Source organism: Pistacia vera, unplaced genomic scaffold, assembly GCF_008641045.1.
Source record: "Pistacia vera cultivar Batoury unplaced genomic scaffold, PisVer_v2 Contig146, whole genome shotgun sequence".
Classification (NCBI taxonomy): Eukaryota; Viridiplantae; Streptophyta; class Magnoliopsida; order Sapindales; family Anacardiaceae; genus Pistacia; species Pistacia vera.
This window is the reverse complement of record NW_022195532.1, coordinates 710025-727605: the sequence shown is the minus strand read 5'-3', so window position 1 is coordinate 727605 and position 17581 is coordinate 710025. Positions and strand designations below refer to the sequence as shown.

Below are 17581 nucleotides of genomic sequence, written 5' to 3'. Positions count from 1 at the left end.
TTGTTTCAATTTTTTTATCCTGTCCAATCCTAGTTCCAAACCATTAACGTAAATAGGAGACAAGTAAATGAGTAAACTACTAAAGCTCCATCTTTGCCCATGGCAGAAATCTAATGAAAAATCAATTAACAAATTGAGTGGATCTCCCATGGCGTCTATTTTTTTCTGTGAAAATATGCATACAAAAGCAGAGAAAAGAGATAAAAAAAAACTAACATCTTCTAATGAATAATCTTAACATTACAAAACTTTTTTTTTTGGTCTCAATACTTGCTATCCTAAGTCCCTTAAAAATCAGTTTTGCAGAATTTAACCACATAATAGTATGAACGAAAAGATTTCCAGTAAGAAAGGTGGACGGAAAGAAAATGCTATGATCCCACCATGCATGTAAGTGACGAATGTTGAATTAAGGAGAGACATATATCACTTCTGCAATCCGTAAATGATTCAATATCACTGTGTAAAAAGGGTATGATTCCAAGTCCAAGAATGACTAGGTCAGTCTACAGAATCCAGCAATAAATTACCTGCTTTGTAGAAACTTTCAACTTGTTAGCCATTTATAATCATATCACCTAATTCTCTATTTTCAACATTCCATTCACAGAAATGAGAACTTGACCTGCAATGGATTCCCCAATAGATTTTTCGGAAAGAAAAAGCAGGTATTGAGAAAATAAATAGTAATTATCAATTATGAAACTCGGCGACACTCCAGCTGCTTGGTATTCTCTAGTTTATATAATAATCTTTGCAGGTAGTCTATTCTTAAAAATAAGAATAATATTTGTGTTCTGTCAAGTGAATTTGTTGCATTTTTCTTCTATGGCTTTCTCGTCACCATCAAAACCAAGTATGATGTGTTCCTTAGTTTAGAGGTGAGGATACCCGCGATAATTTTACTAGCCATCTCTATGCAGCTTTAGGTCAAAACAAATTCATACTTTGATTGATTACAATGGATTGAAGAGAGAAGATGAAAATTTATCCGTGCTTTTGAAAGCGATTTAAGAATTAAATATTGCAATTGTAAGAATCTGATATTGGAGTAGCACAAAGAGGCAACTGAGTTACCAAAGAGTGCAAGAAGAAGAGAAGCAAGAGAAGCAACTTTAGTTGCTGAGTATGCCAAGAGAATATAAGCAAGAAAGAAAGAGAGAAGAATGATTTTGTATATTGTATTTCATGTACAAGAGTAACAATTTATACAATTGTAAATATAACATGTAAGGAAATAAAATAAAAGGAATAAATGTAAATCAATAGCTACAAGGCAATAATATAATTCTAACTAAGCTACCGCAAATGGACAATATCAAATATTACAAATCTTTTAATTATGGCGTGTTCAGTCATTCACATGTCAACACTCCCCCTCAAGCTCATGGTTTATAAATGTCATAAACTTCAAGCTTGCCCAATAATGCGAATGTTGCCTCTGACATAATGGTTTTGTGAATATGTCTACTGGTTGATATGTGGTTCGGATGTGCTCTGTTTTAATTATACCTGTATCTTGTCTCTGACAAAGTGACAATCAATCTCTATATGTTTTGTTCTTTCATGAAATACTAGATTGATTGCGATGTCTTTGGCTGTTTTGTTGTCGCAATATAGTTTAATCGGTGTCTCCACTTGTAGATTTAGATCCTTTAATAGTCCAAGAATCCATGTGACCTCACATGTGGTTTTGGGCATGGCTCTGTATTCTTCCTTTGCTAATGAGAGCGGTATGGTAGATTGCTTCTTTGTTTTCCATGAGATAAGTGATCCGCCAAGTTTAACACAAAAACCAATGAGGGATCTTCTTGTCATTGGACATGAACCCCAATCTGAGTCGTAATACGCAATGATGTTGAGGTCTCCTTTCCTTGGTAAAAGAAGTCTCAACCATGGACAACCCTTCAAATATTTTAGTACCTTCATTGTTGCATCCATGTGGGATTGCTTTGGGGCATGCATGAATTGGTTGAGGATTTGAACTGCATAGCTGATATATGGTCGAGTCATGGTGAGATAAATGAGCCTTCTGACAAGCCATTGATAGCTAGAGCTATCTTTTAATAATAGATCAATCTCAGGATTTTGGCTTTTCTCATCATATTCTTGTGTGGTAAGCTTAACATTTTGCTCTACAGGAATGATGCTTGGCTTGCATGTGGCTAGCCTTGAATCTGCAATGAGTTCAAACACATACTTCCATTGGCTGAGAGATATTCCTTCTGAGGAACAAGCAATCTCAATACCCAGAAAAAACTTTGGTGCCCCTGAATCTTTAATGTGGAATGTATTGTGAAAATACTCTTTCAATTCTATGATTACTTTCTCGTCGTTTCCTGTAATGAGAATGTCATCAACATAAACTATGAGATTGATGAAAGACTCACCCTTTTGTTTGGAGAATAGCGCATAATCAAGTTTGGATTGAGTGAATCCAATGGTTGTGAGAGCTTCTGTAAACTTTGCATTCCACTACCATGATGCTTGCTTTAGCTCATATAAAGATTTCCGCAATCTATATACAAGATTCTCCCCCTGATTGCGAAGACCGGGAGGAATATCCATGTAAATCTCCTTATCAAGATCCCCATGGAGAAAAACATTATGAACGTCCATCTGATGGAGTGGCCAATCATGGTGAGAAGCTACAGAAAAGAATGTACAGACAGTGACATGTTTGGCTACAGGTTCTTGATAGTCAAACCCTTCCCGTTGAGTGAAGCCTTTGGCAACAAGGCGAGCTTTATACCTTTCGATGGAACCATCAGCACAATATTTGATTTTGTAGACCTACTTACAACCAATAGGTTTCCTGTGTGAGGGTCGGGAAACAAGGTCCATGTGTGATTATTAACTAGAGCATTTAATTCTGCCTCCATGGCTTGACACCAACAATCATGTTGAATGGCATCAGAAAAGGTGACTGGTTCTCGATCAGCGGAAATATTGCTCATACAGAATATATGTCCAGGTGATAATCTGTCAAAACTAACTTATGTAGATATGGGATAATTAGTACCTTCCATAGTGGAATAGATGTAATCAGCTGTCCAAACAGGTGGTCGGGTAACTCTAGAAGACCGACGTAAAGGAACAGTAACTGGTGAAGGAGTAGGAATAGCCATATCTATAAGTGGAGAAGTATCCTAAGTAGGACCCGAAGAGGACGGATCCGTGGTGTGGGGAGATCTTGGAGGTGTATCAGAAACTGTGGAGTCAGGATGCGAATCAGGAGTATGATCAGACTCTGGCTGAGTAAGCAGAAAGGGAACCACAATGATGGGAGTATCTGGCTGATGATCCAGTGAGGCAGGTGTTGATAGAAGGGATGGAGTGGCACTTCCGAGAAAGGAAAAATTCCCTCATGGAAGACATCATCTCCGTTAACAAAGAATTTGTTAAGTTGAGGATCATAAAGGCGATACCCTTTCTAGAGCATAGGATAGCCCATGAAAATACATTTCCTGGCACGAGGAGCAAACTTGTCAGGGGAACCCACTATGGTGGAATAACATAAACAACTAAAAACTCATAAGTGAGTGTTATCAGGTATCTTTCCAAACAGTAATTCAAAAGGAGTTTTACCTCCAATAACTCGTGAAGGCATGTGATTAATGAGATAGGTAGCAATAATCACACATTCACCCCAAAAGTTGGTGAGGATATGGGCTTGGTGTTTAAGGGCTCGGGCTACTTCTAATAGGTGACGGTGTTTTCGTTCAACAATCTCGTTTTGTTAAGGAGTATACGTACAGGAACTCTCGTGGAGAATCCCGTGGGAAAGGAGCAAGGAAGAAGACTACTGGTTAAAAAATTTTAAAGCATTGTCAGTCCTAATCCTTTGAACTCGTATTTTGAGTTGTGTTTGGACCATAGAGAGAAAGTTAAGGATGTGAGAAAACGCTTAGGCTTTGGATTGCATCAAGAATATCCAGGTTCTACATGAAAAATCATCCACTATTGTAAGGAAATACCTGGATCCATCATGATTGGGAACAAAGTATGTGCCCCAGATATTAAGATGGATTACGGCAAAAGGGTGTTTAGTGGAGGATGTGCTAATGGGAAAATTTGTTCTTGGTTGTTTAGCAATGAGACAAATTGGACAATTAGAGTGAGGTATAGATGCACTGTGGCCCATTCTTTGATAAAAAAATCAGAGATTTATTATTAAAATTGGCATTACAATAATAGTTTTTATTTCTAGGAAAAAAAGAAAAAGGCTCCCAATAGTAGAGACCATGGTGGGCCTTACCCAAGACCCATCTGTTTGCTAGTTAAAGGATCCTAAAAGGTACACAACATCCAGAAGGAATTGTAATGTGCAATCATTGTCAGTGCAAAATTTGGATACAGATATGAGGTTGAAATTGAAAGCAAGGACGAAAAGGACATTTCTGAGAGTTATGCCTTCAGTAGGTTTGACTACCCCTATGTGAGTTGCTTTGGCAATATTACCATTCGGCATTCTAACAGATAATTGTGTAATGGTGTTTGTGTGTGATTGGAAATATTTAGGGTCACAAATTATGGGATCACTAGCACCTAAGTTAATAATCCATAAATCTTGGGAAATTGAATTACTAAAACAAAAATATGTACTTGCATAACTAGCGGAAGCATTGTTTGTTGGGAGTTGATTCAGCATTTGGATGAGTTGAGTGATTTGTTCAGGCTTGATCAAAGATGATTGGGCCTCAAATCTTGATGTGGTAGTGACATTCATACTATTTGCAGTTGGATTGCCAATTTTGTCCTCAAGGTAACCATGTAATTTCCAACATCTATCCCGATTGTGGTTCCGCCTTTTGCAGTAGTCACAATACATTTTTCTACCTGATCTGGACGATCTTATACCATTTGATCCACTTTGAGAGTTTATGAAAAATGAGCCATTAGATTAATTGCCCAAAATTTGACCAGGTTGACTGTTGATCATTGACTCTATTGACTTGGTTGATTGCTTGTGGGCTGTCAGATTGTTTGAAGATCCTGGCCATTCATTCCCTTGTATAAAAGATTACCCTTTTCCTTGTCATTTGGAAAACCTAGTTGCAACCTCTCTCCTTTGGTTTCTCTGTCGGCGACAAAGGCCATGGAATCACCCAACTGTGGTGATTCCATGGAAGCCAGGCGTTGACTCTAGTCTTGGACAACCAGTTGATACACATGGCGGAGTGACATCGACGATGTGGTGGCCAACATTTGGGTGCAAAAAGCCAAGAAATTATCGTTTAATCTAAGAAGAAAATGGATTAAACGATCTTGTTCCTTGATCTGTTGGAACTACTATAGTGTTTTTGGTGGTCCACGAAGAGGATCGGTGATAGCATCAAGCTCATTCCACAAGGCCGAGAGTCAATTGTAATAGACCGTCATGGTCTGATTCTACTGCTTGATGTCAACAAAACTTTGTTGTAGAGTGAAGATTTTGGCCAAATCCAACTGGCCATACATCTCCTTGATAAATCGCCAGAACTCCTTGGCGATTTTTGTTGGAGGTAAACCAGTGGCTACCTCCTGGGTCAAGGAGTTGCCAATCCATGAACGGACCATCATGTTACAGTTGGTCTAATGTTTGTGGAGATGAGGTTCTTCTGCCAGTGTGATGATGCCATCTATAAACCCGTCTTTGTCTTTAGCGATGAGTGCCCACCGGAAGTTGCGAGCCCATGTCGCGTAGTTCTCTGTGCCAATGAGAACATGTTTAACCAGAACAAGTTCTTGTCCATCAAATGGGGCGGAATAGAGGGGATCACCAAGCTTCGGCCGACGAAGTTAGGTCTACACAATTTGGAATTGGTAAGGAAATGGATTTGGGTCGGTTTGACCCGAACACCCGAAAGGAAAGGTGTTTGGGCCTGGAAAAGTGTTTGGGTTGGGCCTAGTTTGGTTGTCTTGATTGGGCTGTATATTTGGGCCTATTTGTGTGTTTGGGTTGGCTTTACTGTCTCGGTTTGGGTTTGGATCAGTCTGGTTGTTTGTTGAATTTGAGCCAGTATTTGGTGTGCTGAGCCTAATTGGGTTTGTTGTGGTTTTTTGGTTTGAATCCATTTGGTTTTGAAGGACTAACCCTAGAATTTGTTTTGCAAGAAAAAAGGCAAGGGACATGAGTTGGATTATTGGCACGCAACAAGGAAAGTGGCTGGCAGGGCAACCTGGGATCCAATACCATGTAAGAATCTGATATTGGAGTAGCACAAAGAGGCAACTGAGTTACCAAAGAGTGCAAGAAGAAGAGAGGTAAGAGAAGCAACTTTGGATGTTGAGTATGCCAAGAGAATATAAGCAAGAAAGAAAGAGAGAAGAATAATTTGTATATTGTATTTCATGTACAAGAGTTACAATTTATACAATTGTAAACGTAATATGTAAGGAAATAAAATAAAAGGAATAAATGTAAATCAATACATACAAGGCAATAATATAATTCTAGCAAAGCTAACATACTTGGACAATATCAAATATTACAAATCTTCTAAGTATGCACTACAAGAAATTTAAAATTTAGGGACAAAAATTTTCGTCACAGAAAGTGAAAAATTCGTCCTAAAAAATAATGCAGGACAACAAACCAAATCGTCACCAAAGATGCGTTACCAAAGGATAATGCCCATGAAAAAACAGATTGTCCCAAAGCCACGCCATTAGGGACAAAATACGGTTTCGTCATTAAAAATTATTTATTTTGTGACAAAAATTTTTATCTACAAAAGAATAACTATTTGTCCCCCCCCCCCCCAAAAAAAAAAAGCACAATTGAGGACAAATTTTTTTCGTCTTTATATGTGTCGTTAATTGGGGACGAAAATTTTCGTCTCTATGGTGTGGTGAATTGGTGACAAAAATTTTATGTCCCTAATGGTGTGGTGAATTGGAGACGAAAATTTTCATTCCTGTTATTGTGTCAAAATTTGGAGATAAAATATTTCATCATTTCTTTATGCTGAATTACAACGAGTATTTGTTCCTGATTGAAAATTAACAAATGTATTGATTCTCAAAGCCAAAAAGTTCATATGAAACATCTTTTTAACTAAGTAAAAAATATTAATTAATGTCAAATTGATACTACTACAAAACAAATAATCAAGTAATAACAAAATATTATATATCTATACATGTATCATAAACACATCCAATTGTAACTAACATATGAATAAAAAGTATAGAATGTGTTAGCCATTAGTTTGAAATAACTACACTTTTTTTGTTAGGTAAATGTCAAAATATTACTATTTTCTTCACTACTTGGATGTCAAAAAAGGTACCACGCCTATAGGTTACAGGCAACGCTTGAAGCTTACAGGCAACACGTTTATATACTCCAATATAGGCTTAAAGCTTCTAAGGTCTTGCTTTGCACCAGAAGATCTTTCAACGGGTCTCTGCAGCAGGAATAACAATTGAAATCAGTATAGAAATAATTTATAGAATCCAGATGAGCAAAGTGAAGTTTACAGAAATAGTCAGCTTCTATATTTTATTACATCTAAACCTTCATTTCCAAAGTTAGGAAAGAATCAATACATACATTTCCAAAGTTAGGAAAGAAACAACACATACATTTCCAAAGTTAGGAAAGAAACAAAATTAAACTAAACATATAACACTACCATACATAATTTATAAAAATATTTAAACTAATTAATCTCAATAACTTAATAAATAATAATAAAAAATACAAACGATTAAAAAAAAAAAACACATCACAACATTCACCTACTTTTCTCTTGCCTTACTCATACAACTATACCTTTCAAAAAACTATTAACTAGGGGTGAGCACGGGTAGCGGGTAGAACCAGAACTGGGGCTAAGAACCTGAACCGGAACCGGAACCGGAACCTACCCAGAACCTGCACTGTGCGGGTAGGTTCCGGTTCCAATTTTTTGGAACCGCTACTATGCGGTTCCGGTTTTGGTTCTTGCATGTGGAGGAACCGGAATCGGAACTGGAACCTGTAAAAAGGGTACCCTGTTTGGAACCTGTAGGGGGTACCCGGTTTGGAACCTGTTTTGAAACCTGTTTGGAACCTGTTTTGGAACCTGTTTGGAACCTGCTNGTTTTTCTATATTAATTGTAATGTTTATTTGATTAAATAAATGCTTAATTTTATTAAATTAGTATAATTTTTAAAGTAATTATTATTTAATAAAAATATCATTCTTAATATTTAATTAATATATATATAAATAATGAGTGAAATAGATTAATTGTTGGTTATTACAATAAAAGAAAAAGAAATAAAATATTCTAAAGAATATTCCTTTTAGTGTAATATTTGATGCAATGGGTTGGAGATGGTCTTACATGAGTTGCAGATGATGAACTCTTATGGGCCGATTGTATTAAAAAGTCCACGGCCCATTTGAAATAAGTATGACAAAATTTTATGCAACTTTATAAAGTTTGGTTTACATATAATTATATAAGAGCATCTTCAAATGACTCTTTATATGACCCAAACTCTTTATTATAAAGAGTATTCATAAAACAAGAGTCCAACATACTCTTTATTTTTAAAATATAAATTAGAGAGTGAGTTTGGTTCTCCACATTTAGAGAGTTAAATTTCACTCTCTATCCTAATTTTAATTTATGCATTTTATTTATTAATTCTCTCTCCCATTAAGTCTTTTTCTTAAAAATAAAGAGCATCTTCATTAAATTTAAAGAGTCTATTGGATTTGAATAAAAATTGTGTTTCTTATATTTAAAAATTAATAAAGATGTTCTTTATTTATATGAAAGATGCTCTTTAAAATAAAGAGCACCATTGGAGATGCTCTTTAAAATAAAGAGCACCATTGGAGATGCTCTAAGTGAAGTAAATTGATATAATTAAGAGAAATAAAAGAGATAATAATCAATCCTATTTATTTTTATTTTTATTTTTACATATATTAATTTTTTTTTTTAATAATTATGGGTTAATTTATATCATTTTAAGACTTAGAATTGAAATTATATACGATTATATGACATAATGACATTAATATATTCCTAATTAGAGTATTAATTGTTATGATGATGAAAAATAATTTAAAAAAAAAAGAATTTGCAATATTATTTCTTAATCCACAAGTAACTTCACTCTCTTATATATTGCACATTGATAATCAGTTAAATTAAATCGATACGGATTCTCTCTTGTATTCCCTAAAAAAAAAAAAACCCTTATTAAATTGAACAAAACAAAAGAAAATAAGTTGTACATAAATAAATTAACCATATAATAATTTTAAAAAATTGATCAAAATCGGTACCTAGATGGATTTTTTGTGAGACCATGGTTGAAGAAGTGATTATTAATTAATTTCTTCCACTATCTTAAACTTGATTATAAATTTTTATCTCAAATGGTATTATTGTAAAATGTGAAATGAATATATATAAAATAAAAAAATAAAATAAAAAAATAAAAAACTCGACTACTTAATAATATTACTGTTTGTTGGTGTTAAAATCTTACATTAGTTAGGAGACAAAGACTTTGGTCACTTATATAGCACAAAGACACCTCACCATCTAGAGGTGTCTTTTCAAGACAAAAATATGTAGACCCCATGACCTAAAGCAGTTAATACCTTTGGGAACTCACATACTATGTGTTTGGATTCGGCATGCATCAACACTATCATACATTGATACATATAATATCATACAAATATGAATTTTTATGTCATAGATCATATAAGTTTAATCACATAAAAGATACCATGAACTCTAGTTTTAAGAAGAGCATGAATATATTATCACATTTTGATTGTATATTTAGGCATAATGATCTTTAATAGAATTGGGAACACCTTGATTAGTACTAGTCAATTAGACAACTGTACAAGCTAGTAGTTGTTTATATTTGTCATTAAAAAAAAAAAAAAAAAAAAAAAAAAAAACTTAAATATTCTAATTATAATTGGCATTGTGGTTATTTCATTTTTATATAATTTTTTTGTAATTTAAGATTTAAGTAATTATATAAGATTTTGAATATGAAATTCAATTGTAGTTGAAGATATATCTTACATGTTTCTATTCAAGCTATGTTAAAAGTCCATTTATAATTACCCCTTTGGGAAATTACTTTGGTTGCATGGTACTAAAAAATTATCACTTAAAAAGGCTGCGTTTGTTTCAATTTTTTTATCCTGTCCAATCCTAGTTCCAAACCATTAACGTAAATAGGGACAAGTAAATGAGGTAAACTACTAAAGCTCCATCTTTGCCATGGCAGAAATCTAATGAAAAATCAATTAACAAATTGAGTGGATTCTCCATGGCGTCTATTTTTTCTGTGAAAATATGCATACAAAAGCAGAGAAAAGAGATAAAAAAAAACAAACACTTCTAATGAATAATCTTAACATTACAAAACTTTTTTTTTGGTCTCAATACTTGCTATCCTAAGTCCTTAAAAATCAGTTTTGCCGAATTTAACCACAAATAGTATGAACGAAAAGATTTCAGTAAAAGGTGGACGGAAAGAAAATGCTATGATCCCACATGCATGTAAGTGACGAATGTTGAATTAAGGAGAGACATATATCACTTCTGCAATCCGTAAATGATTCAATATCACTGTGTAAAAAGGGTATGATTCCAAGTCCAAGAATTACTAGGTCAGTCACAGAATCAGCAATAAATTACCTGCTTTGTAGAAACTTCAACTTGTTAGCCATTTATAATCAAATCACCTAATCTCTATTTTCAACATTCCATTCACAGAAATGAGAACTTGACCTGCAATGGATTCCCCGATAGATTTTTCGGAAAGAAAAAGCAGGTATTGAGAAAATAAAGTAATTATCAATTATGAAACTCGGCGACACTCCAGTGCTTGGTATTCTAGTATATAATAATCTTTGCAGGTAGTCTATTCTTAAAAATAAGAAAATATTTGTGTTCTGTCAAGTGAATTTGTTTTCTTCTATGGCTTTCTCGTCACCATCAAAACCAAGTATGATGTGTTCCTTGTTTAGAGGTGAGGTACCCACGATAATTTTACTAGCCATCTCTATGCAGCTTTAGGTCAAAAAAAATTCATACTTTGATGATTACAATGGATTGAAGAGAGAAGATGAAAATTTATCCGTGCTTTTGAAAGCGATTTAAGAATTAAATATTGCAATTGTAAGAATCTAATATTGGAGTAGCATGAAGAGGCAACCGAGTTACCAAAGAGTGCAAGAAGAGAGAGGCAGAGAAGCAACTTTAGTTGCTGAGTATGCCAAGAGAATATAGCAAGAAAGAAAGAGAGAGAATGATTTTGTATATTGTATTTCATGTACAAGAGTAACAATTTATACAATTGTAAATATAACATGTAAGGAAATAAAATAAAGGAATAATGTAAATCAATACATACAAGGCAAAAATATAATTCTAACTAAGCTACCACACTGGACAATATCAAATATTACAAATCTTCTAATATGGCTGTTCAATCATTCACATGTCAACACTCCCCTCAAGCTCATGGTTTATAAATGTCATAAACTCCAAGCTTGCCCAATAAATGCGAATGTTGCCTGAATAATGGTTTTGTGAATATGTCTACTGGTTGATCTGTGGTTCGGATGTGCTCTGTTTTAATTATACCTCTGTATCTTGTCTCTGACAAAGTGACAATCAATCTTATATGTTTTGTTCTTTCATGGAATACTAGATTGATTGCGATGTCTTGGCTGTTTTGTTGTCGCAATATAGTTTAATTGGTGTCTCACTTGTAGATTAGATCCTTGATGTCCAAGAATCCATGTGACTCACATATGGTTTTGGCCATGGCTCTGTATCTTCCTCTGCTGATGAGAGCGATATGGTAGATTGTTTTGTTTTCCATGAGATAGTGATCCGCAAAGTTTAACACAAAAACCAATGAGGGATTTTGTCATTGGACATGAACCCCAATCTGAGTCGCAGTACGCAATGATGTTGAGGTCTCTTTCCTTGGTAAAAGAAGTCTCAACCATGGACGACCCTTAAATATTTTAGTACCCTCACTGTTGCATCCATGTGGGATTGCTTTGGGGCATGGATGAATTGGCTGAGGATTGAACTGCAAGCTGATATATGGTCGAGTCATGGTGAGATAATAGAGCCTTTGACAAGCCATTGATAGCTGGAGCATCTTTAATATAGATAATCTCAGGATTTTGGCTTTTCTCATCATATTCTTTGTTGGTAAGCTTACTTTTGCTCTACAGGAATGACGCTTGGCTTGCGTGTGCTAGCCTTGAATTGCAATGAGTTCAAGCACATAATTCCATTGGTTGAGAGATATTCCTATGAGGAACAAGCAATCTCAATACCTAGAAAAACTTTGGTGCCCTTGGTGCCCCTAAATCTTAATTGGAAAGTATTGTGAAGTTCTCTTTAAACTATGATTACTCTCGTTGTTCCTGTAATGAGAATGTCATCAATATTAACTATGAGACTATGAAAGCATCACCCTTTGTTTGGAGAATAGGGCATATACAATTTGGATTGAGTGAATCCAATGGTTGTGAGAGCTTCTGTAAACTTGCATCCACTATCATGATGCTTGCTTTAGCCCATATAAAGATTTCTGCAATCTACATACAAGATTCTCTCCCTTGATTGCGAAGACAGGGAGGAAATCCTATAAATCTCCTTATCAGATCCCATGGAGAAAAACATTATGGACGTCTATCTGATGGAGTGGCCAATATGGTGAGAAGACTATAGAAAGGAATGTACGGACAGTGACATGTTTGGCTATAGGTTTGATAGTCAAACCCTTCCCGTTGAATGAAGCCTTTGGCAACAAAGCGAGTTATACTTTCGATGGAACCATCAGCACAATATTTGATTTTGTAAGCCACTTACAACCAATAGGTTTCCTATGTGAGGGTCGGGAAACAAGGTCCCATGTGTGATTATTGAATAGAGCATTTAATTCTGCCTCCATGGCTGACCCAACAATCATGCTGAATGGCATCAGAAAAGGTGACTGGTTCCCGATCAGCGGAAATATTGCCATACAGATCTATGTCTAGGAGATAATCTGTCAAAACTAACTTATTTAGATATGGGATAATTAGTACCTTCTATAGTGGAATAGATGTAATCAACTGTCCAAACTAGTGGTCAGGTAACCCTGGAAGACCGACGTAAAGGAACAGTAACTGGTGAAGGAGTAGGAATAGCCATATCTATAAGTGGAGAAGTATCTAAGCGGGACCCGAAGAGGACGGATCCGGGTTGTGGGAGATCTGGAGGTGTATCGAAACTGTGGAGTCAGGATGCGAATCAGGAGTATGATCAGACTCTGGCTGAGTAAGCAGAAAGGGAACCATGGGAGTATCTGGCTGATGATCCAATGAGGCAGGTGTTGAAGAGGGGATGGAGTGGCACTTTGAGAAAGGAAAAATTCCCTCATGGAAGACATCATCTCTGCTAACAAAGATTTGTTAAGTTGAGGACATAAAGGCGATACCCTTTCTAGAGCATAGGATAGCCCATGAAAATACATTTCCTGGCACGAGAAGCAAACTGTCAGAGGAACCCACTATGGTGGAGTAACATAAACAACTAAAAACTCATAAGTGAGTGTTATCAGGTTCTTTCCAAACAATAATTCAAAAGGAGTTTACCTCCAATAACTTGTGAAGGCATGTGATTAAGAGATAGGTAGCAATAATCACACATTCACCCTAAAAGTTGGCGAGGATATGGGCTTAGGTGTTGAGGGCTTGGGCTACTTCTAAGAGGTGATGGGGGTTTCGTTCAACCATCTCATTTTGTTGAGGAGGATATGTACAGGAACTCTCGTGGAGAATCCCGTGGGAAAAGGCAAGGAGAAGACTACTGGTTAAAAATTTTAAGCATTGTCAGTCTAATCCTTTGAACTCGTATTTTGAGTGTGTTTGGACCATGGAGAGAAGTTGAGGATGTGAGAAAATGCTTAGGCTTTGGATTGCATCAAGAATATCTAGGTTCCGCATGAAAAATCATCCACTACTGTAAGGAAATACCTGGATCCATCATGATTGGGAACAGAGTAGTGCCCAGATATTAAGAGGATTAGGGCAAAAGGGTGTTTAGTGGAGGATGTACTAATGGGAAAATTTGTTCTTGGTTGTTTAGCAATGAGACAAATTGGACAATTAGAGTGAGGTATAGATGCACGGTGCATTCTTGTAAAAAAAATAAGAGATTTTATTAAAATTGGCATTACATAAATAGTTTTATTTTAGGAAAAAAAGAAAAAGGTCCCAGTAGTAGAGACCACGGTGGGCCTTACCCAAGGCCCATTTGCTTGCTAGTTAAAGGGTCCTAAAAGGTACACAAACATCCAGAAGGAATTGTAATGTGCAATCATTGTCAGTGCAAAATTTGGATACAGATATGAGGTTAAAATTGAAAGCAAGGACAAAAAGGACATTTTTGAGAGTTATGCTTTCAGTAAGTTTGACTACCCCTGTGTGAGTTGCTTTGGCAATATACCATTCGGCATTCTAACAGATAATTGTGTAATGGTGTTTGTGTGTGTTGGAAATATTTAGGGTCACAAATTATGTGATCACTAGCACCTGAGTCAATAATCCTAAATTATGGGAAATTGAATTACTAAAACAAAAATATGTACTTGCATAATTAGCGGAAGCATTGTTTGTGGGAGTTGATTCAACATTGGATGAGTGAGTGATTTGTTCAGGCTGATCAAAGATGATTGGGGCTCAAATCTGATGTGGTAGTGACATTCATACTATTTGCAGTTGGATTGCCATTTTGTCCTCAAGGTAACCATGTAATTTCCAACATCAATCTCGATTGTGGTTCTGCCTTTGTAGTAGTACAATACATTTTTCTACCTGATCTGGACGATCTTATACCATTTGATCCACTTTGAGAGTTTATGAAAAATGAGCAATAGATTAATTGCCCAAAATTTGACCAGGTTGACTATTGATTGTTGACTCTATTGACTTGGTTGAATGCTTGGGGTTGTCAGATTGTTTGAAGATCCTGGCCATCATTCCTGTATAAAAGATTACCCTTTTCCTTCTCATTTGGAAAACCTAGTTGCAACCTCTCTCCTTGGTTCTCTATCGGCGCAAAGGCCATGGAGAATCACCCAACTGTGGTGATTCATGGAAGCAAGGTGTTGACTCTAGTCTGGACACCAGTTGATACACATGGCGGAGTGACATCGACGATGTGGTGGCCAACATTTGGGTGCAAAAAGCCAAGAATTATCGTTTAATCCAAGAAGAAAATGGATTAAACATCTTGTTCCTTGATCTGTTGGAATGCTCTATAGTGTTTTGGTGGTCCGCGAAGAGGATCGGTGATAGCATCAAGCTCATCCACAAGGCCGAGAGTCAATTGTAATAGACCGTCACGGTCTAATTTTGCTGCTTGATGTCAACAAACTTTGTTGTAGAGTGAAGATTTTGGCCAGATCCAACTGGCCATACATCTCCTGATAAATCGCCAAACTCCTTGGCGATTTTTGTTGGAGGTAACCAACGGTACCTCCTGGGTCAAGGAGTTGCCAATCATGAACGGACCATCATGTTACAGTTGGTTAATGTTTGTGGAGATGAGGTTCTTCTGGCGGTGTGACGGTGCCATCTATAAACCCGACTTTGTCTTTAGCGATGAGTGCCACTAGAAGTTGCAAGCCCATGTCGCGTAGTTCTCTGTGCCACTGAGAACATGTTTAACCAGAAAAAGTTCTGGTCTATCAAATGGGGAGGAATAGAAGGGTCACCAAGCTCCAGCCGACGAAGTTAGGTTACACAATTTGGATTGGTAAGGAAATGGATTTGGGCCGGTTTGACCCGAAAAGAAAGGAAAGGTGTTTGGGCCTGGAAAAGTGTTTGGGTTGGCTTGACTATTTCGGGTTGGGTGGATCAGGCTGGTTGTTGTTGAATTTGAGCCAGTATTTGGTGTGCTGGCTTAATTGGGTTTGTTGTGGTTTTTTGGTTTGAACCATTTGGTTTTGAAGGACTAACCCTAGAATTGTTTTGCAAGAAAAAAGGCCAGGGACATGAGTTGGATTATTGGCACGCAACAAGGAAAGGGTGGCAGGGCAACCTGGGATCAATACCATGTAAGAACTTGATATTGGAGTAGCACAAAGAGGCAACTGAGTTACCAAGAGTGCAAGAAGAAGAGAGGTAAGAGAAGCAACTTTGGTTGTTGAGTATGCCAAGAGAATTAAGCAAGAAAGAAAGAGAGAGAATAATTTGTATATTGTATTTCATGTACAAGAGTTACAATTTATACAATTGTAAAAGTAATAGTAGGAAAAAATAAAAGAATAAATGTAAATCAATACATACAAGGCAATAATATAATTCTAGCAAAGCTAACCATACTTGGACAATATCAAATATTACAAATCTTCTAAGTATGCACACAAGAAATTTAAAATTTAGGGACAAAAATTTCGTCACAGAAAGTGAAAAATTCGTCCTAAAAAATAATGCAGGACAACAAACCAAATCGTCACCCAAGATGCGTTACCAAGGATAATGCCATGAAAAAACAGATTGTCCCAAAGCCACGCGTTAGGGACAAAATACGGTTCGTCATTAAAAATTATTTATTTTGTGACAAAATTTTTGTCTACAGAAGAATAACTATTCGTCCCAAAAAAAAAAAAAAAAAAAAGCACAATTGGGGACAAATTTTTTTTGTCTTTATATGTGTCGTTAATTGGGGACGAAAATTTTCGTCTTTGTGGTGTGGTGAATTGGTGACAAAAATTTATATCCCTAATGGTGTGGTAAATTGGAGACAAAAATTTTCATCCCTGATTGTGTTAAAATTTGGAGATAAAATATTTCATCCTTTCTTTATGGTGAATTACAACGAGTATTTGTTCCTGATTGAAAATTAACAAATGTATTGATTCTCAAAGCCAAAAAGTTCATATGAAACATCTTTTTAATTAAGTAAAAAATATTAATTAATGTCAAATTGATACTACTACAAAACAAATAATCAAGTAATAACAAAATATTATATATCTATACATGTATCATAAACACATCCAATTGTAACTAACATATAAATAAAAAGTATAGAATGTGTTAGCCATTAGTTTGAAATAACTACACTTTTTTTGTTCAGTAAATGTCAAAATATATACTATTTTCTTCACTACTTGGATGTCAAAAAAGGTACCACGCTTATAGGTTACAGGCAACGCTTGAAGCTTACAGGCAACACGTTTATACACTCCAATATAAGCTTAAAGCTTCTAAGGTCTTGCTTTGCACCAGAAGATCTTTCAACGGGTCTCTGCAGCAGGAATAACAATTGAAATCAGTATAGAAATAATTTATAGAATCCAGATGAGCAAAGTGAAGTTTATAGAAATAGTCAGCTTCTATATTTTATTACATTTAAACCTTCATTTCCAAAGTTAGGAAAGAATCAATACATACATTTCCAAAGTTAGGAAAGAAACAACACATACATTTCCAAAGTTAGGAAAGAAACAAAATTAAACTAAACATATAACACTACCATACATAATTTATAAAAATATTTAAACTAATTAATCTCAATAACTTAATAAATAATAATAAAAAATACA

At 35.6% G+C, this 17581-nt stretch overlaps 1 protein-coding gene across 1 annotated transcript; it reads right to left on the bottom strand.

Moving 5' to 3' along the window:
- Nucleotides 1-1506: 1506 nt before the first annotated feature.
- Nucleotides 1507-3128, bottom strand: LOC116123885 (uncharacterized mitochondrial protein AtMg00810-like). Its single transcript, XM_031409627.1, has 3 exons — nucleotides 3023-3128; nucleotides 2527-2648; nucleotides 1507-2475 (listed from the first exon to the last, which is right to left on the bottom strand). Exons 1-3 carry the CDS (start codon nucleotides 3126-3128, stop codon nucleotides 1507-1509), a joined length of 1197 nt encoding a protein of 398 aa, XP_031265487.1.
- Nucleotides 3129-17581: the final 14453 nt, after the last annotated feature.